The sequence below is a fragment of the Mus pahari genome, chromosome 16 (genome assembly GCF_900095145.1).
Source record: "Mus pahari chromosome 16, PAHARI_EIJ_v1.1, whole genome shotgun sequence".
NCBI classification, from domain to species: domain Eukaryota; kingdom Metazoa; phylum Chordata; class Mammalia; order Rodentia; family Muridae; genus Mus; species Mus pahari.
In genome coordinates, this window is record NC_034605.1 from 28,764,225 (window position 1) to 28,785,428 (window position 21,204).

The 21,204-nt window shown below is 45.9% G+C and overlaps 1 protein-coding gene across 2 annotated transcripts in view; it reads left to right on the top strand.

Moving 5' to 3' along the window:
• The window catches only part of Kiaa0319 (KIAA0319 ortholog), a 59,698-nt gene that overhangs the window by 26,509 nt on the left and 11,985 nt on the right, over positions 1 to 21,204 (top strand). For both annotated transcript variants that reach the window (XM_021215830.2, XM_029547283.1), the window contains exons 9-18: positions 400 to 532; positions 1,302 to 1,530; positions 6,051 to 6,174; positions 8,169 to 8,301; positions 9,645 to 9,793; positions 10,836 to 10,987; positions 12,594 to 12,732; positions 13,858 to 14,017; positions 18,115 to 18,257; positions 20,430 to 20,552. In XM_021215830.2, coding sequence (XP_021071489.1) covers positions 400 to 532; positions 1,302 to 1,530; positions 6,051 to 6,174; positions 8,169 to 8,301; positions 9,645 to 9,793; positions 10,836 to 10,987; positions 12,594 to 12,732; positions 13,858 to 14,017; positions 18,115 to 18,257; positions 20,430 to 20,552 — 1,485 coding nt within the window. The remainder of the gene's footprint in view (positions 1 to 399; positions 533 to 1,301; positions 1,531 to 6,050; positions 6,175 to 8,168; positions 8,302 to 9,644; positions 9,794 to 10,835; positions 10,988 to 12,593; positions 12,733 to 13,857; positions 14,018 to 18,114; positions 18,258 to 20,429; positions 20,553 to 21,204) is intronic.

The window sequence follows — 21,204 nt, forward strand, 5'->3', positions numbered from 1 at the left end:
TGAGAAAATGCCTTACAGCTGGATCTCATGGAGGCATTTCCCCAACTGAAGCTCCTTTTTCTGTGATAACTCCAGCCTGTGTCAAGTTGACACAAAACCAGCCAGTACATTGAGTAGGGACAGAATTTCAAGGGGCTACATTCTGTGCTAAAGTATCCGTCACTCTGCTTATTAAATATTCACCACGTTAGAACAGCCCTGCTCAAATCTATGCAAATCTAGAAAAATAGTGCTAGTAATTTAGGGCCTGGGAGACAGCTCCAATGCCTGATGTATATCGTTGAGATCTGTGTGAATGCTTATTTATACTAAACACATTTCAATGTTCAGTGTGTTATAAAGCTGTCATCTTACGTTCCACATAACTCACTTTGGATTTTGTTTTCTTCGTCTTTCTAGAAAGTACAGATGATACTGAAATAGTGAGTTACCACTGGGAAGAAGTCGACGGGCCCTTCATAGGAGAGGAGTTTCCAGCTGACACCCCAATCTTACGATTGTCAAATCTAGATCCTGGTAACTACACCTTTAGGCAAGTGGGTTCCGCCTTTATTGCTTACCCAGGACTTCTCTCTTGACTGTTTCTTGATATTGATGCTTTCTATAAAAATAAAAGCAATGTATCTCTAAGCAGAAGGAATAAAATCTTTTGCCTACATCCATGACCTCAAAATGAGCACTCTGAACAGTATGGTATTTAAGTGTCTTTTTTTTTTCTTCCAAGACAGGGTTTCTCTGTGTAGCCCTGGCTGTCCTGAAATTCACTCTGTAGACCAGGTTGGCCTGGAACTCAGAAATCCNCCTGCCTCTGCCTTCCAAGTGCTGGGATTAAAAGCATGTGCCACCACTACCTGGCTCTTAAGTGTCTTTCCTATTCACATGCTCCTTTAAGCCTTTTTCTTTTTTCCTAACTTGGATTGAAGTTCTGATGGGAAAGATTCTAGGGGTTTTGGTTCGTGGTTTGAGAATTACGCTTGGTAACACCCTTAGGATAGATTGAGTGGTCTAGAGAAGTTTTCAGGTTGCCTGGAGGGGGTCACAATTCCCACTCAGCATCTCAGAGACTAATACATTCATAAAGGCTAAACCATAATGTGGGGACATTTTATGACTCAAAGATAAGATGAAGCTATGGCAACAGAAGCAAAGAAAACTGTTCTCCTGCCCCCCTTGCTTTGCTTCTCCTCATTTTCAAGTTTCTATTTCCACCTCTTCTGGGATTGGTAGCCTGCGCAGGCTAAGGTGACCACTTCCAGGTGTGACACACTCTTGGATGAACGAGCTTCCCTTTCTCTTTATAGGTTGACCATCACAGACTCGGATGGCGCTACCAACTCCACCACTGCAGCCCTCATCATCCGTGGTGCTGTGGACTACCCACCTCTTGCCAATGCAGGGCCAAATCAGACCATCACTCTGCCCCAAAACACCATCATTCTGAATGGGAACCAGAGCAGTGATGATCACCAGATTGTCCTCTATGAGTGGTTCCCAGGCCCTGGCGGTGAGAGCAAAGAGATGGTCATGCAGGCAAGTCATCCATCCTGCCTGCAGACTTCCTTCCTTCCTTGCTTCCTTTCTCTGTCTCTGTCTCTGTCTCTGTCTCTGTCTCTCTCTGTCTCTCTCTCTCTTTCTCTCTCCCTTCCTTCTTTCCTTCTCTTTCTTTCTTTCTTTCTTTCTTTCTTTCTTTCTTTCTTTCATTCTCTTTCTCTCTCTCATCCATGAATGTATATATGTATGTCCATCATTTATCATCCACTCATCTGTTCTTGATTTAGGGAGGTTGTTAAATCAAAAATTCTGTTTTATAAATTTCTCAAACCACACAGTGGTTGGAAGAGCATCTAACCTTACAGATCTGTCCCAATTTACATCCCTCGCTCACACACACACGCAGGTTAGTACAGATCAGCAAAGAAGCAGTCCGTCCTGCTGTTTCAACTAGATCTTGAGGTCAGTTGGAAAAGAAAAATAAAGTAGTTATTATTTTGTTTGTCCATTTCCTGAAATCTGTACTATGTTGTCTACATCTAGCATCTAGTCATTTCTTTTTTTAACAACGTCTCTGTGACTTTGGAGGCATGTGGTGTGTGCTAAGGATTAAGCCTGAGGCCTTGCGCATGCCAGACGTATGCTCTACCACATGAACCCCATCTCCTGCCCAATCTGTTCAAACTTTTAAGGCCATTTGTCTAAAGACACGATGACTTTAAAACCTTCGCCGTGGGTAAGCTGTCTCCTTACTCAAGCAAGGTTACTGGGCTTAAGAACTTAAGAAAGGAAGTGTTAATTTGGTTTCACAGTTTGAGGGTGCGGTCCATCGTGGTGGTAGAAATTTGAGGCACCCAATCACATTGCACCCAGTCAGGAAGGAGAGGGTATGAGGCTGGCACACAGCTCACTTTGTTCTCTGTCATATCTCACTTCAATTAACCTGATGTAGAAAAACCAACCCTCCTGTTGTAGGTTGTCCTGATGTTTGTATTTTGATGTCAATTTTGTTTCCTCAAGAGAAGTTGCCCCCTTCCCCTTCCTCCCCCCTCCCCTCTCCTCCCTACAAGCAGTTGATGATGTAGTCAGGTGATCTCTTGTGAATCTTCTCCCCATTTTAACTGGTTAATAAAGGCTAGAGCCTGTGATTGAACAGTATAGGGGGAAAGTATTCGACAGTATTGGACAGATTGGGTTAGGGGTTTGAGAGTAGGGCCAGATAGAGAAGAGAAGAAGATGAAAAGGGAAGGAGAGAGGACAGAAGAGGAGGAGGAGGAAGCCATGATGACCAGGAGAAACCACAAGTAACAAGGGGCCTTGTAGCCGGAGAATAAGTTAGTATAGTGTTAGATCTGCCCCATCTAGACTTAAAGTTTATAACTATAATAATGAGATTATGTATGTGTTGTTTTTTTTTATATGGGCTTATTGGGGTTTGAAACTCCAACAACACCCTCCCAGATACTTGAGGAAGCCTGTCCAGTCACCATCAAGAGATGATTCTGTGTCATGTGCTCAGGCCCTGAAACTCACTATGTAGACAAGGATGACCTTGAACTTCTGGCTCTCCTGCCCCTGCCTCTGGAAAGCTAGGAAAGTCCATGGTTGCCACTACAGCTTTATGAGCTCAGGGCTTTGTGCGTACCAAGCAAACACTTTACCCACTGATGTACATCCTCAGTTCTTCAAATTGCTTCATATAGTTAAAAAAAAATCCAAATGAATTTTGACGAAGTAAAAATGTACTTTTTTAGTTGGGCCTAGTGTTGAAGACATGTTATCTCTCAGTTACTTGAGAGGTTGAGACAGGAGGATTGCAAGTTCAGAGTCAGCCTGGGTAAGTGAAAGCCTGACTCAAACAAACAAAACCAAACAATAACAACAACAACACGGCAGAGGCAGAGGCAGAGGAGGCAGAGGAGGCAGAGGAGGCAGAGGCAGAGGCAGAGGCAGGCGGATCTCTGTGATTCATGGTTAGCCTGGCTTACAAAGTGAGTTCCAGAATTGCCAGGGAAACTCTGTCTCAAAAAACCAAACCAAACAAAACAAACAAACATACAAATAACAAAATATACCTTAAATAACAGTTTCCATAAAACTCCTTATTGGAGATAATGACTTTGGTAACTTTATCTCATAAACCTTAGAACATTTCCTGTGTTTTTGGATGTGTCTATGGATGTATGGATTGCAATGTCTGTCATAGACTTTATATTGTTGTATGTACTATGTTTTTCATAGTAAATCTTATTTTTCTGGGGGGGGTGTTTTTGAGACAACCTGTGTAGCCCAGATTGTCCTGGAACTCACTCAGTAAACCATATGGATTTCAAACAGCTTAAGAGATCTGCCTGCCTCTGCTTCCTGAATGCTGGGATTAAAGGCATGGGCTGTAACACCCACACCATAGCACATCATTGAAATTTTAATTTGATCTTTCTTACAGTCTTAAAAATAGTTTTTTTTTTGAGACATGTCTCACTATGTAAATCAGGATAGGCTCAGACTCAGAGATCCCCCTTTCCCTGCCCCCTGGGTACTAGAATTAAAAGCTACCCTGCCACCATCACCTGGCTGGCTGGCTTGCTATGTATGTATGTATGTATGTATGTATGAAAATAGGGTCTCATGTAGCCCAGGCTCACTTTGAACTTGCTATGTAGGCGCGTGTGACCTGGAACTCCCATCCTCCTCTACCTTCCCAGGACTGGAATGACAGCATATACTAGCAGGCCTGGCTGACATTTTCCCTTTAGTATCAACGAATCACCTTCATTCTTTCAAACTAGCATCATTATGCTAGGCATTCCCTTGCAGGTAAGCATCTGGGTTGTTCTCATGCCTGGCCATTGCGAACTTCATTTGGTGAGCATGCACATGCCGCCTGCTGTGATCTCTGAGCAACAGACCCTGAGAAGTTGGCCCGCTTGATGAAAGGCAGACTCCTGTAACACCATAGCAGATACTGCTGTGTTTACTGCTCTAGAGGCGGTGGGACCTGGGAGAATGGAGCTGATGAACGAGAGGGACTACAGTCTCACACAATAACCAACTTTATTCAGAGCATCAGACAGTTTATATGATCAGGGTTAATGCATCACATGAGTAAAGTGTATAATCACAAGGGCAAGCCAGCACATGGCAAAAATGGGTTTTCTGTAGCGGTGTATAAACAAAAGATAGCCAGTTGTAATGAAGTCATCTGAAGTAAACGCACGCCTATCTGATACACCTGGGAACCAAAACACAATTCTAGAACAATTCTGTGTTTTCTTGAAGAAATGGAGGTCACAAGACTCATGTCTTGGTTTCTTGGAGTTTTCTCACGAGCACTCAGAAGTTTTCCTCACATGACTCCATTCTAGGACCCTGTTTCGACTCAGGCCTCTGGAGGTTTTAATTTACATTCCTTCAGTGATATAAGGATACACAACAGACTCAAAATTACATTTCCTTAGGTTCATATGGTTTTATTTTTCTTCTTCCCTCCTACTCTCCCTCTCACCCAACCCTTTTGAGACCGGGTCTCACTATGTAGGACCAGGCTGGTCTCAAAGTCAAAGTCCTCGGCCTATCCTTGCCTCCCAAGTGCTGGGTTCAAAGTCGTGTGCCCCACACTCTGATCCTCCCTTTCTTGCTTTAATTCTTGCATGCACTGAACCCAGCACCTCACATATACTAGGCAAGCACTCCATCACTGAGCAATATCCCTATTCCTTTACTTTTTATTGTTGAGCTAGGGTCTTCCTAAGTTACACAGATGGGCTTTGAACTTGCTCTGTATCCCTGGCAGGCCTTGAATTTGCCACCCTCTTGCCTCAGCGTCCCAAGAACCTTTGTTTGCTTTCTGTTGCTGTGATAAGGACCATGACTAAGGGGATATGGGGGAGAGGAAGTTTTACTTCACCTCATAGGTTTTGATCTATTACTAAGGGAATTCAGGGCAGGGACTCAAGACAAGAACCTGGAGGCAGGAACAGAAGCAGAGGCCATGGAGGAACACTGCTTACTGGCTTGCTCCTTATAGCTTGCTCAGCCTGCTTTCTCATACAACATAGGGGTGACGCCACTCACAGTGGACTGGGTTCTCTAAGCTCTGTCATTAATCAGGATAATGCTCCCATGGTCTTGCCTACAGGCTGATCTGATAGAGACATTTTCTCAACTGCAGTGCCCTCTTCACAGCTGACCCTAGTGTGAGTTAAGTCAGGGGCGGGGGGGGGTGGGAGTATAGGGACCTTTTGGGATAGTATTTGAAATGTAAATAAAGAAAATAATAATAATAAAAAATAAAAGTTACTATAAATGATCAGCCTTAGGAACCTTGGGCTGTCAATGTTGTCCTCAGCCCTGGAGATTTCCACAAGGGGGTGGGGGTGGGGGTGGGAATCTAACTAGAACACCAAGTAGCTGGTGCGTTAGGCCTCAGCCATTGCATTCAGCTTGTTTTCAAGCAGGGTTTTTGCTTTAAGTAAAACTGGCAGCATCTGTCGTGGCACACTGTTTCCTTGTACGCCTTTAACGATAGTCATTTTGTTGTCATTCCTGCTGCTGTGTAGGGAGCGCAGACCCCATACCTTCACTTGTCTGAGCTGCAGGAAGGAGAGTACATGTTTCAGCTGATGGTGACGGATTCCGCGGGACAGCAATCCACCGCTTTGGTCGCTGTGACTGTCCAGGCTGGTAGGTGAGATGCAAATGAGATCTGACCCCAGGGATGAAAGCAGAGCTAATTCACTGGGCCCCTGGCCTTCAGATGTGTCTAACCCGGTGGTAGTACCTTGAGGTTCCCGAGCTGGCAGGAAGTCAGGGACGTGAGAGCTGGTGTGCCACAGAACCGATTTTCTTTTGACATTCTGCATCTCGTCATGTGTCTCTAAACCATAGTACAGAAGACAAAGTGAGAGTCGTCATCGTCAATACCACAGGTGTCTCTGATTTGTTGTATGGGAACTCCTATGCCTGTCAACCCCCCTTGGGAAAGTTCCAGGGCATCTTGAGGAGACTAGTTGACTGTGTGGCCTGACACTCAGATGCAGTCAGACATGGGCTGCGGGGTGGGGGACATCAATCCAGTTTCCACTCACTTATTAGTTCTTTCAAAGACCCAGAGTTCTGCTACCCTAGCCTTTAGGAGATGCACAGGTAGGCAGCCACACCTTGCTTACAATGGTCTTGGCTTCAAAACTTCTCTATAATAGGCTTGCTGTTTTCACAACCATTGCCCAGTATGCTGACGATAGGCACGGTCTCAACTGAGAGACAACTAATTTGTTTTCTTCATTAACTGATTCAGCTAAGATGTTAGAGGTGCTCTGAGCCAGACCCTAGGGATGCAGCATTAAAGATGGCCCTGGCCTCTACCTTTCCAGGGCTGTGACAAGTGCATGTGTAGTGACATGAAGCTATTCAGGTGCTTTTTCTCAGTAAGAAAGGGTGTCCACCTAAAGAGTACCCACAGAGCACTTGGGTCCATAGATAGCCTTTCCTAGCGTCCCAGTGGCCACACTCATGGCACATGATCAGGAGGAGAAGGGTGGGAAGTGGAGGGCAAGAAGAGAGGTGTTCAGAAAGGGGGATGGCTGGGGAGATGGCTCAGCGGTTAAGAGCACTGTCTGCTCTTCCAGAGGTCCTGAGTTCAATTCCCAGCAACCACATGGTGGCTCACAACCATCTGTAATGGGATCTGATGCCCTCTTCTGGTGTGCCTGAAGACAGCTTCAGTGTACTCATATACATAAAATAAAATAAATACATCTTTAGAAAGAAAGAAAGAAAGAAAGAAAGAAAGAAAGAAAGAAAGAAAGAAAGGAAGGAAGGAAGGAAAGAAAGAAGAAAGAGGGGACCAGATTCCCAGAAGCCACAGGAAGAAACGGGGCCGGGTACATTGAAGTGTGGCTGGAGGAAAAGCTAGAACTAGGCCTGTGGGGGCCGGGCCGGGGTTGGAATGTGGTGGCTCACAGAGGGATGAGGCTATCAGTAAGGGCTTTGTAGATACTTGCCTTCCTGAATTCAGGAAGCCACTACGCACACTGAGGAGGGCAGTGGGGGAATGACAGGACATCCCAGTGCTGATGGCTGTGGCTGTGTGATGTCGCTGTTTTTGAAACAGAAATAGTAGCTATTTATAAAACTAATACTGCAAGTGATATATATATATATATATATATATATATATATATATATATATTCTTCCTTCCAACATTCAGCTGAAGTATTTTCCTTCTTTAAAACACTGATTTATTTTTATGGGTGTTTGGCTTGGGTGAATGTCTGTGAAGGCCAGAAGGAGGCATAGGAATGGGAGTCACAGATGGTTGTGAGCCGCCATGTGGGTATGTGGGTACAGGGGATTGAACCCAGGTCCTCTGGAAGACCTACTCTTACCCACTGAGTCGTCTCTCTAGCCTCAAACTGAAATATTTTCAACATTTGCTATTTAGCAGGTACTGTGCTAGACAGTGGGGCTATGGAGGCAAAAAAAGAACAAGACTATGCACACTGGTTACAGTTCCCTCTTTTCTCTCTTTTTCTTTCTTTCCTCCTCCCCTTCTTTTCCCCCTTCCTCCTTTTTTCTTCCTTTCTCCTTCCCTTCCTCTCCCTTGTTCTTCTCCTCTTCCCTCCTTCTTGCTTCACTCCCCCCTTCTCTTCCCTCTCTTGAATGTCTGCAACTCTAGAAAACAACCAGGCTCCGGTGGCCGTGGCAGGCCCCGATAAGGAGCTGGTTTTCCCGGTGCAGAGTGCTACACTGGACGGGAGCCGGAGCAGTGATGATCATGGCATTGTCTGCTATCACTGGGAGCACATCAGGTAGTGTGTCCCTCCAGCCCTGAGGCTGTGACAGCAATGACGGACAGCACCCCTTCCCTGGAGGATTGCATTAAACAGCAGCTTGAGTTGGTTGAGTCAAGATTTAAGCAAAGAGTGACTGGGCCTTATGGATAAAAATATGTATTATAGGCGTGGTGGTCCGTGCTCACAGTCCTTGCGCTTGGGCGGGAAACTTGAGGCAGGAAACTCTTGAGTTCAAGGCTAGCCTAAGCTACATAGCGAGACCCCCCTCCCCACCCCCCAACCCAAACAAACACGCAAACAAAAGAGGCTAGTGTTGTGGGGAGGAGGGACATGGGTTGGCAGTGGAGAGAAGTGGAGCCCAGAATAGGTGCACGGGGCGGGCTTGGTGTGAGGTGAACTTTCTGGTAAAAGAGGCGTAGGGAAAGCTGCGTGCAGCCTGTCTATACCCAGCCAGCATGTAGCAGATGGCCAGAGTTCAAGGTGAAAGTCATTTTATAAACATTTCCTGAGCTTTTACCTACTGGGTCTCAATACTGCATGGCTTCTGAAGAGGCAACTGGATCATTCTTATTCTTGGTTTATGTTGAGGCAGAATTATGTAGACCAGGCTGGCCTTCTGCTCACAGAGATCCACCTGCCTCTGACTACCCTCTACCTCCCGAGAGCTGGGATTAAAGGCATGTGCCATCACAGTGGGCCGGATCATCCCCCATTTTAAAGTTGAAAAACTCAAGCTTGAAGAAACCAGTGAAGCCGAGTAGTTAAGGTTACCTCAATAGGAGGAGGCCTGTGTAGAGACACAAACTGGCATCTAACAGCCAAGTCTAGGGGTTTACCGACTAGACCTAATGGCAGATCATCTGGCCCTTGCCTTCCACTTCAGTGCACGCCCTGAAGCAAGATGAGAGCCCAACTGAGTTTCATTCATAGAAGAAATGGGAGGTTGGGTGTGGCGGTGCACACCTGTAATCCCAGCATTTAGGAGGCTGAAACAGGAAGCTCATCACGGGTTCAAGGCTAGCCTGGGCTGCAGTGGTGAGACCCTATCTAAAAAACAACAAGAAAAAAAAAACAAAACAAAACGAACAGTTTCTAGGGTTTTATTTTCTAAAGAGAGATCTTTCCAGTGGCTTCTCAATTAAAAAAGAAAAAAAAAAGGATGAAAAAAACTTTCCCCAGAACCCAGCAGATTTTATTTGTTTAGCTTTGAGCCTCATGCCAAGCTAGACAACATGTGTGCATATAAAGTCATCTTAGAACTCTGTAGCAGACCAGATGGTCACCACAGGCTGAAGCGGAGGCATTTGCTAGGGCACAGATCTCACGCCCCACCTTTTTTCTGCACATCCCATTTGCAGAGGCCCCAGTGCAGTGGAGATGGAGAATGTGGACAAAGCCATAGCCACTGTCACTGGCCTTCAGGAGGGTACCTACCACTTCCGGTTAACCGTGAGAGACCAGCAGGGTCTGAGCAGCACGTCCACCCTCACTGTGGCTGTGAAGAAGGGTGAGTGGACATGGTGACAGGACTTGAGCCTGCTGTGCCATCGGCCCTCCCAGGTCCCCAGCCAGTTAATGATTACCCAGTAATCTTGGTGTTAATGTTGGTGTCCACACCTGACTGAACTCAGGTGGGCCAACCCTTCCCCCTGACATGACTTCGGTTAAGTCCTGTCTGGCTTGAGGGAGTGTGTAGAGGAGGAAGCCATGAGCCAACATTCTCTGCAGGGAAGTAGTGTTGCCTTTTGTCTGCAGGGCAGTTCGCTCTGCTGCAACCCTGGCCACGGAAGATGCAGTTCTGTGCAGTGCTTTGCTTTCTCAGAAGGCCAAGAGCAGAAGTGTGCTCAAGTTGTGTACTTTATTTTTTTTTATAGTTGAAGATTAAAAAACAATTAATGTGTTTTTATTTATTGTGCATGTATATGTGTGGGAGGAGCGTGTGCTTGCCACGTGTGTGTGTGTGTGTGTGTGTGTGTGTGTAAGAGAGAGAGAGAGAAAGAGAGAGAGAGAGAGAGAGAAGGGAGGAGGGAGGAGGGAGGAGGACAACTTTCAGGAATCAATTCTCTCTGATTACCATGTGAGTCCATTAGCTTTAGTGACAAGCACTTTCACCCACTAAGCCATTTAGTTGGCACACATACATCTCCTCCACCCCTTTCTAAAAGATAAGTTTTGAACTTCGGATCCTCTCGCCTGATGGGGATTACAAGCATGCAGCATCATACTTGGTTTTATCCGGTGATGGGGGCTGACTTGAGGGTTTTGAGTATTCGAGGCAAGCACTCCACCACGGTCCATCCCTAACCCTCGATAGTAGTTTTTATTGTACAGTTTCAGTACAATTCCTTGCTTTTGTCTGTCTTCCCATTTGCACCAAGAACTGCTCAATGTCTGTATCTATATCTTATCTTACAGGTGTGAGGGGTAGAAAACAGTGCCTTGGGGTATCTAAGGCTGCAGGATGGACCAGTTGTGCGGGTTTTAGGACATGCCATCGCTAGTGTTTTAAATCAGTTTCTTTGCTCTTGTTTTTGCTGTGTCTGACTTAGAAAACAACAGCCCTCCCAGAGCCCAGGCTGGCGGCAGACACGTTCTTATACTTCCCAATAATTCCATTACTTTGGATGGTTCAAGGTCTACTGATGACCGAGGAATTGTGTCCTATCTGTGGATCCGGGATGGCCAGAGTCCAGCTGCCGGAGTGAGTACTTGAAGGGCGGTGCCCCTCAGCTCTGTACACTGCATCCAGATTAGTAGTGCTGTCTGCTGGGACAAAGATCGTGGCAGTGGGGGTGGGGGTGGGGTGGGGCTTCAACCACAGAAAATTATTTTCTCATTATTCCGAAGCCTGGAAAACCAAGACCAAGGTGCCAGCCAGTTTCCAGGGATCTCTTTCTGGATCCTGGATGGCGACTTAACTACACTTTCCTGTGACAGTGACAGGGACCAGAAAGGAAGAGACAGGGGACTGTTCTCATGTCTCCTTTATAAGGACACCAGTCCAGTGGGTCGGGCCCTGCTCCCGTCACCTCATTTAACTTTACCTCCTTCTAAGCTCTAACTTTAGGTCACATTGCAGATTAGAGCTTGAACATTCTGTCTCATGGTTTCGTCTCCCAGATAAGACGCGTAGGCCCTTGAGTTTGACTCTGCTGAGGGCTAGAGGCACCAGGCTGCCGTTAGGGTTAGGCAAAGCTGAAGACGATTTTCTGATCTGACTTGGAATAGGATAGCAGACCATGCAGGTGTGCCCCACTCATGTCCCAGGATAGCTGTGAATGCAGCCCAACAACCCATTTGTTGATGACGCCGTGATGTCGCAAAGTCAAAAGGTTGATACCACGAGGGACATGGAAGCCCAGCCTTCCAGCGGGGCCCCTCTACTCCTCAGCTTCCCATTTTTAGTTTTCTTCCTCCGTGTATCAGGTGTGTCAGATGCATGGGGATTCCTGTTTCCACTTCACAGGGGCAGAGAGTAAAACACGGAGGTGCAAGTGATTTAGCGAAGGCCAAAGATCTCAGCCTTAAACCGAACAAACCCAGATGTTTAGCCTTTGGAAGCTGTTGGATCACACTGCCTCTTAGGTTATAAATTTCCATTCATCTCCCTTTTTTCCCATTGCTAAGGGCTTGAGATCTACAGAAGCACTCTTGTAGATATACCAAAGGCATGCTTACAGGGAAGGAACTGAAAATGCCTTGTACAATCTAAAAGTACTCCTAGACTGAGTTCTGTTCAGCTAGATGGTAGGTTAGCTTCTGAATGAACTAGCAGTGTGTCTCACTTCAGATTCCTGACTTTGTGTTGCCATCCATTCTGGTCAGCAAGTACAGACAAAAATGTCCAAAAGATTTGTATCTCACTCTCTGGAGCTCTGGGGCTGTAGGATGAATGTATAGTCTATCAAGGCCCTGGGATCCCTTGAGGCAATGAATATGCTATGCTATGAGGGGACCTGAGGTGAGAGCATTTTAAAACTATATTAGACAATATGTCTATGAAACTCCATGCTTTACCCTGGAGATTTCAGCCTAAGCTCACCCATCTCCCTCCGTTGACTAATCATTTGGTAATTCCTGGAAAGTTCAGTTTACTGCATCTGTCTGGGTCCTTGCACACAAGGAGGAACTGAAGATTCAAAACCTCAGCCCTGCTTCCTCCTCCCGCTTCCTCCTCCCTCCCTCCTTCCCCAGCCATAGAAGACATACCCACAGGAAAGCAAGAGACTCAGAGCTTCGAGCCCCACAGAGGCTCAGACACTGGGTACCAGACTGACAGCTGCTCTGTGGATCCCTTCACTCCCTAGGATGTCATTGGAGGCTCTGACCACAGGGCGGCTCTGCAGCTCACCAATCTGGTGGAAGGCGTCTACACTTTTCACTTGCTAGTCACTGACAGTCAGGGGGCCTCGGACTCAGACACGGCCACTGTGGAGGTGCTGCCAGGTGTGTACTGAGCTGATGTCACCGGGGACGGGAGCCATCTGTGCCTGGCTTCTGCTCTTGGCTAATCCCACTCTAGTAGTTTCTTCCTTTTAGTTAAAACTGTGTGTGTGTGTGTGTGTGTGTGTGTGTGTGTGTGTATGTGTCTGTTTCATGCACATGAATGTAGTGTCCTTGGAGGCCAGAAGAGGGCGTGAGATCCCCTAGAACTGGAGTTAGAATTATAGGTAGTTATGAGCCACTGAATGCGGTTGCTGGGAACTGAACCTAGGTCCTCTGGAAGAGCAGTACGGGCTTTTAACCACAGAGCCATCTCTCTAGCCCACTTTAGGATTTTTCTGTACTTTCCTTTACACCTTCAAGCAGATCCCAACTTGTACCTCATTGATAAGAATCATATCTGGCAGGAGGCTTTTGCTTTCCTGATTTAGCATGAAGTGAACATGGTCAGACTGAGGGGGCATAGCCTCAATGAGGTGGGCATAGGGATTTGGAGTGTAAACTGGCCTAGGGAGAACCCCAGAGCAGGAGGGCAATGTTCTCAGGCACTGGAGAAGTGTGTGAGGGGCCAAGGTTCTAAAGGACCCAAAGGTACAGTTGGTTACCTTGACATAACCCAAGTAGAATAAAATTGGAAAAAACAAACAAAAAAAAAAAAAAACAAAACAAAACTCCAGAGTGGCTTCTGTGGGGTTCCCTTCCCTCTTTCCCTCTTCCTTATCTTTCTTTCTTTTTTATTTTTTTCACCTTCAGATAAGGTCTCGTGTGGCCCAAATTGGCCTTGAACTCATTGTGCAGCAAGGATGACTTGGAGCTTCTGAGCCTCTTGCCCCCTCTGCCCCAAGTGCTGCTATTGCGGGAGTGTGTTAGCACACCCTCCTCTTTGCTATTAAAGTGATCTGAGTCCCAAAAGCTAAATCTACACGACACACAAGAGTTCTTTTAAACTTCCATTTACTTACTTTGACCTTACTTTTGCTGTGCTGGGCATGGAGCCTAGGTACTGTGGGTACTGGCCCATTATCCTTTCCCGAGCCACATGTCCAGGCTGGCTTTGAACCCTTCCATAGACCCAGACTTTGTTAAGCCTGTGGTCTCCCATGAAAACCCTGTGTCCTCTCTCCTCAGACCCCAAGAAGGATGGCCTGGTGGAGTTGATCCTGCAGGTTGGTGTCGAGCAGCTGACAGAACAGCAGAAGGGGACTCTAGTGAGGCAGCTGGCTGTGCTCCTGAACGTGCTCGACTCAGACGTGAAGGTGTTGAAGATCCAGGCTCACACGGATGTCAGGTACGAGACCTACCCAGCACATGGTGGCACTCAGGTGTACTTAGCCTGTAGACGCCCGACTCACCAGCAAGGAAGACGCCACAACAGGATTCTTCTGCACACGTTTATTGGGAGAGTTTGATTGCGAAGGCAAAAGACCCCGATCCCCGAAACTGGCGCTGGTTAAATAGGCTTAGGAGTGGCGTGGCCATACCTGATTGGTGTTGCTTTCAGTCCCTCATTTGCATGCTCCGGGATGAGCTGTGACTTGGTGTGAAAACCNTTTTGCACATGCGCACATTGGTTGTTTACCAGGACTTTCGGGCGGTGTCCAGCAGTAGCCAGTGCCATCTTGTAATGGCGTTATGTGACTTCCCACATTAGCCAGCACTGGGCGTCCCTCACATGTCAAGTTTGCTGCAGGCCTCCTCTGCTCTCTCCCAGGCCATCCTTCTTGCTGTCTGTCTTGTTCACGTTTTATCACATTTGTACTCCTCTGTAGTTTTCATCAGTGAAACGGTTGTCTGGACTATACTTACAGGACACTAGCCATCTTAAACACTCCATGGATGCCTTGAGATAACTATACAGAGGTAACATTGGATTTCTCTGGCTTCTGCAGGCATAGCCTTAGCCAGGGTTGTTGGAAACAGTTTATACCAGACATTGGGCTATTACAAGCTGCGGTTCTTTGAATATTATCCTCAGAAATCCATGTGTTTCCATGCTCGATCCATAGGGAGCAGCACTATCAGGAGGTGTGGCCTTGTTAGAGTAGGCGTGGCTTTGTTAGAGGAAGTATGTCACTGTTGGGGGTGGGATTTGAGGTCTCATATGCTCAAGCCAGGTCCAGTGTGGTATTGTCTCTTCCTGCTGCCTGCAGATCCAGACATAAGACTCCCAGCTCCTTCTCCAGTATCATGTCTTCCTGAATGCTGGCATGTTCCAGTCATGACAATAATGAACTAAGCCTCTGAAATGTAAGCCAGCCCCAGTTAAATGTTTTTCTTTATAAGAGCTGCCATGGTCATGGTGTCTCTTGACAGCAATGGAAACCCTAACTAAAACACAAGCTGAAATTGTTCATCTCAGTTGTCAACTTGATCTAAAACAATCAGCTAAGAGATCACCCTCTGTTGGGCAGCCCCTTATTAGTTCCCACAACCCTCTGGATATATATATTGAATAATTGTTTTGATTAGGTTACTGAGATGGGAAGACCCATATAAAGAACATAGGTGTTCTTTATTTTCTACTTTTGAACCATGAATGCAGCATGACCAGCTGCCCCAAGTCTTGCTACCAGAACTTCCTCAAATCATAAGCCTAAACTACCCCATTTTCCTTTAAGATTCTTTTGCCATGACACTAGGAAAAGAGCCTAGACAGAATATCAGTACCAGGAGTAGGACCGATGTGGTGGTAAACCTGACCATGTGATTCATAGACTTTTGAAACTTGCTTGTGGAAAGAATATGTAAGAATTTGTAATTTCGGGCTGGAGAGATGGCTCAGCGGTTAGGAGCACTGACTGCTGCTCTTCCAAAGGTCCTGAGTTCAAATCCCAGCAACCACATGGTGGCTCACAACCATCTGTAATGAGATCTTCTGGTGTGTGTCTGAAGACAGCTACAGTGTACTTACATATAATAAATAAATAAATAGTGAATATTAAAAAAAAGAATTTGTAATTTCGAGGTAGTAAAGCTGTACAATACTATAAGCAAAGCTTAGGGGACAAGAATGTTGAAAGACACATGGACAGTGGACAGATGCCCGGATCATGAAGTTTCATCAGAACCCTATCAGGACTTGGGATGGGGCCCATTCATGTGATGTTTTTCTAAGAATTTAGTTTAATTCTTCCCATGTCCTACAAACTTGAATGAAATTGAATTTAAAGCTAACAGACTAATTTTTTTTTAGGCAGAGAAAATGTGAGGACAAGATAGTATTCAAGCTGGTACTGAGAAGACCTCTGGTCTCAACATGTATGTACATGCTTGCACACATGTACCTGCACATGAACCTGCACACACACACACACACACACACACACACACACACACACACAGGAGACATACAGGGAGCACATACATACAGGAAAATAACGTCAGGTAATAAAGAGGTATGGGTGGTACTGATTCATGTACAAGCCCAATGCCAAGGAACACCACGGAAGCTGCGAGAAAGATGTGGAACATATCTGTTCACAGAGCACCGGAGAGCACAGACCTACTAACACCTTGCTTTGAGGCTTTGGCTCTCTAGAACCTTGAGACAAGAGATTGCTGTTGTTTTCAGTGACTAAGCTGTGGAACTATTTTCAGTAGTCCCGGGACAGATCTATATATATTTCTCTAGCGAAGATATAGCTGTGTCCAGCACATGAAAATATGCTCACTATATTAAGGAAATTGTTAGCTTTCCTTTTTGGATGGAAAGGTATCTTGGGACTTTGGAGCCCAGGAACCACAAAGCTCTGAGGTGGGACAGTGTCCCAGTGGAAGGGCATCCTGAGACACAGGAGCTAGGGAACCACAGCTCTTAGAGGAAGCCTCCTCAGCAGGGGCGTTGCAGCTCCCAGGGGAGGGGATCCCCAGCTGAGCTGAGCAGCTCCAGAGCCTCTCAGCCCTGTTCCACTTCTTCCTTTCTTCCCTTCTCTTCATTGCTTCTTGGCTTCTTCTGGCCAAGAGTCACACCAGGAAGTAAATCCCATAAAAGAGATTTATGGGAGGGTCCAGGGTGTGGAGGGATGAATCTAGGATTGGCTGCACCCTGCTTCCAGAATGAGACAACAGAGAACTGAGCAACAGTTACATAGGATTTCTTAAGGGGGAAGAGGCAGTGCATGGAGCTATCCAGGGTGAGGATTGGTGGGATTTCAAGTCCTGAGCTTGGGAGAGCCCAGGGATTAGTTAGGGTTTCCTGTTCAGTCATTGGTAGTTTTTGGTGCTCAGGGATTGGTAGGTTTTCCCGCTTAGGGATTGGTGGGATTTTGTTCAGACTTTTTACCTAAAATTAACATCATCTGGGAAGGGTCCTACTGAGGGGCAGGAGTTGACCTTTATAACAGTTACAGAGGCTGAAACTGTTATGGCAGAGAGGTCTGGGGGAGGAGTCTGGCTGCTGAAGCTCCTCCGGTGGTGGTGGTGGGGCGCAGTCTCCTGACTTGAGAGTATACAAAGTTTCCAGAGTACACAGTATACAAAGTTTAAAACCCGAGTCCATAGTAGGAAAGCTGGTCCCTGTGCTTGAGTCAGCATGAATAGTCAACAGAACTGACCAACAGTACTACTCCCAGAGCCAAAAGATAGCTTAACAAGGCGGGGCTGTCTGCTACCAAGCCCGAAGACCCGGTTTCAATCATCAGGACTCACATAGTGGAGGAGAGGACTACCTCCCATAACTTATTCTCTGATTCCCACATCTGTACGTGTGCGCAAGAACACACACACACACACACACACACACACACACACACACACACACACACACACATCTTTTATTGTTTGCCTATACGATGGCTATAATCTAAAGTTTAGGTCATGGCAACTGATCAGAGCACTGTGTGTTGTCGGCACAGATGTAAAATGAACAGACACTGTGAAAAAAAATTAGCTATAGAATTAGTTACCTATGCGATTATTGAGGGGAATAAAAAAAAAACCCTACATCTACATTTAAAAAAGTATTTATGGGCAGTTCACAACGTATATTCATGATAGAGTGTAAGCAACCTAAATGTCCATCAATGGATAGAAGTGATATATGGGGACTGGGGAGTAGCTCAGTTGGTAAGGTATTTTGTCATGAAAGCTTGAAGACCTGAGTTTGATCCAGAACTCAAGTAAAAATCTGGACAAAGGGTCAGAAAGAAAAAATGGCTCCGCAAGTAAAGGCATGTGTACACACACACACACACACACACACACACACACACACACACACACACACACACACATATACAATGGAATGTTATTTGGCAATAAAAATGAATCCTATCACAGAGCTATAGTTTTCTACCTTCTCAGCTGCGCAGCCCAGGAAGCTGAGGTGAAATGCCATGCTGGCCGCTGTCTAATAATGTGTCTGTCCCCCCTCTCTCTCTTCTACAGCACTGTGATTGTATTTTATGTACAGAGTGGGTCATCTTTCAAGGTTCTCAGAGCTGCTGATGTGGCCCGGAATCTGCACAAGCGGCTTTCCAAGGAGAAAGAGGCTTTCCTGCTTTTCAAGGTCTTGAGGGTAGACACAGCAGGTACATCTCCCACAGAAATACTACAATAAAAGTCAGACGTGCTAACCATGGACGAGTCTTATAGGCACAACATGGACATGGTTGTAGTTTAAATGTAAAAAACGTTCCCTATAGTTTCTTTGAACACTTGGATCCCAGCTGGTGGCCCTGTTTAGAAGATTATAGAACTTTTAGGAGGTGGAACCTTGCTGGAGGAGGTGGTCCCCCCCCGGGGGGGGGCAGGTCTTGGGGTTTCCTATTTCCTAGCCCAGCCTCATTCACATTCCCCCACCTCCTACCCCTTTCTACCCTTCCTGCTTCCTCACTGTAGAACAGTGTGACCAGCTGCCTCTCAATCCTGTGGCCATGCCTCCTCTGCCATAATAGACTGTATCCCTTTGAACTGCAAGCCCTTTTAAGTTCAGGAGTCTGGCCATAGAAACAAGAAAGCTATCTTAATACAGGCATTTTCCTTTCAACTCCCAGAGACTCTGCAGTAGATTTCTCCAGTTGGTGACCCATTTACCAACTGCTCTTGTCTTGGAAAGAAATCAGAGAACAGTAGCATCACACATCACTGTTTCAAAAACTCTTCCTGCCATTTCTTAGTTCTGCTTGTCCCTTCAGGACACCAAACTGATTCCTAGTTCCATGGTCCCTGGTCTTATCTCACGAGTAAATGTTAATGAAGGTGGTCGTCTCAGAGTTTCCATAGTATGATAATATTTGCACAAAGTTGTTTCAGACATGTGTTAGTCTACAACTGACACTCTCACTCATAACATGGAGTAACTTGGTAACTTGATTTTTTTCAAAGTAAAGTCATTTGTTTTTCTAAAGCCCAAAGCAGTGATTTATTTATTGTAGAGAATCTGAGAGCTGAGTGTGGTGCACACGCCTTTAATCCCAGCACTCAGGAGGCAGAGGCAGGAAGATCTCTGAGTTTGTGACCAGCCTTGTCTACAGAGTGAGTTCCAGAGAAGCCAGAACTGCACAGAGTTACACTGTTCTGATACATACATACATACATACATACACACATACATACACACACAAACAAAGAAGAAAACAATCTTCTAGTTTGTAGATTTTAGAATTTCAATCTTCCAAACTTAACTTTTGTTACTATTCTGATGTATTTCTTTTAAGTTGTTCCATCTTTAGGAAAAATAATATGATCAGATGTTTTGAGTATGCTTTTGTGTGTGTGTGTGTGTGTGTGTGTGTGTGTGTGAGAGAGAGAGAGAGAGAGAGAGAGAGAGAGAGAGAGAGAGAGAGAGTGTGTCGTGAGTGTATGTTTGTGTGTATGTCTGTGTGAGTGTGTCTGTGTTGCTGGGGATTCAGTCTCATGTCTTACACCTTCTAGGCTCTACCACTGAGTTACATCACAGCTCTTGCAATGTCTTTGTACTTTATATCATGCCATTACTATTTCTCCAAACCCTTTAGAATTTCTTTTCCATGAGACATTTGTGGTTACCTGGTCTTCCTCCCTGGATGTGTTCTGTAATCACACACTACTCTTCTAGCTGTGGACTGTAGGAATGACTATGAGTAGTGTTCCAGTAAAGACCAAGTGCTGCGCACACCCAGTTGGTTTCAGTGCACATGTTCTTAGAGGTTATTATGCTGGTAAATGTCATGGTTCGCTTTGTGATATGGATTGGATTTTCCCTGTGTTTGCTTCCTGATGAGCTTGTAGATGGTGAGAGTTTACACTCCTGTTTTGGTGGTGGTAGTAAGGACTGAGACAGAGTCTTATTATGTAGTCCTGGCTGAGCTGGTGCTCTCTGTGTCTAACATCAAACCTGCAGAAATCTTCCTGCTTCAGCCTCCTGAGTTCTAGGATTTTAGGTATCTGTTGTCATGCTTGGCTCATAAGAGAGTTTTGTTGTTGTTGGTGGTGGTGGTGGTGGTGTTTTGTTTGTTTGCTTTTTTTTTTTTGAGACAAGGCTTCTCTGTGTAGTCCTGGTTGTCTTGGAACTCACTCTGTAGACCAGGCTGGCCACAAACTCAGAGATCTGCCTGTCTGCCTCCTGAGTGCTGGAATAATTAAGGGCACACATTACTACACCTGGCTTCTTGAGAGATTTTGTCAGTTCACCCATTTGTTTTGGGCCTCTACTATGGAAGTGGAAAAGTAGGGATCCCCTTTTGTCCATGGTAGCCTCAGCTCTGTACCACCTTTCACAGGGTGCCTTCTCAAGTGTTCAGGCCATGGTCACTGTGACCCCATCACGAAGCGCTGCATCTGCTCCCAGCTGTGGATGGAGAACCTCATCCAGCGGTACATGTGGGATGGAGAGAGCAACTGTGGTGAGTGGTGCGTGTGTGGTCGTGGCTTCTGGTGTGGTTCTCAGAGATATTTATCTCTTCCTGGCTCAGCACTTAGAGTCATCCAACAGCATTCTTTCCTGACGTCAAGTGAACCCACTCGCTTAGTTGTACATTAACAAAGCTCGTCCCAGTCTGTCGCCGGAGCCTCGTCTGCAAAACCTCCTGTGAGATAGATCTGGTTGTTCTAAGAAGCAACTGCCTTGAGACTTTTTCCCTCAGACTGCACCTGCTGTGACTTAGGATGTTGGGACTTTATGATGACACACCTCCTATGCATTCTATTGGGATAATACAAAATGGGAAATGTGGCCCACACTGCTAGGGGTCAGCCAAAGCGGGTACCAGACACAGGAATCACAGTCTTGCCCCATAGCCCATGCTGCTACCCTTTGTCAGTCCCTTTGGAAAGAAAAACAATGCTCCCCAAAGACACACATACACAAGCACACACACACACACACACACACACACACACACACACACACATACACACACTACATTTTTTTTTTTTTTTGAGACAGGGTCTCATATAGCCTAGCCTGACTCTGGTTTCTCTATGTAGTAGAGGATGACCTTGAACTCCTGATCCTTCTGCTTCCACCTTCTAAGTGCTAGGATTCCACAGTACGCA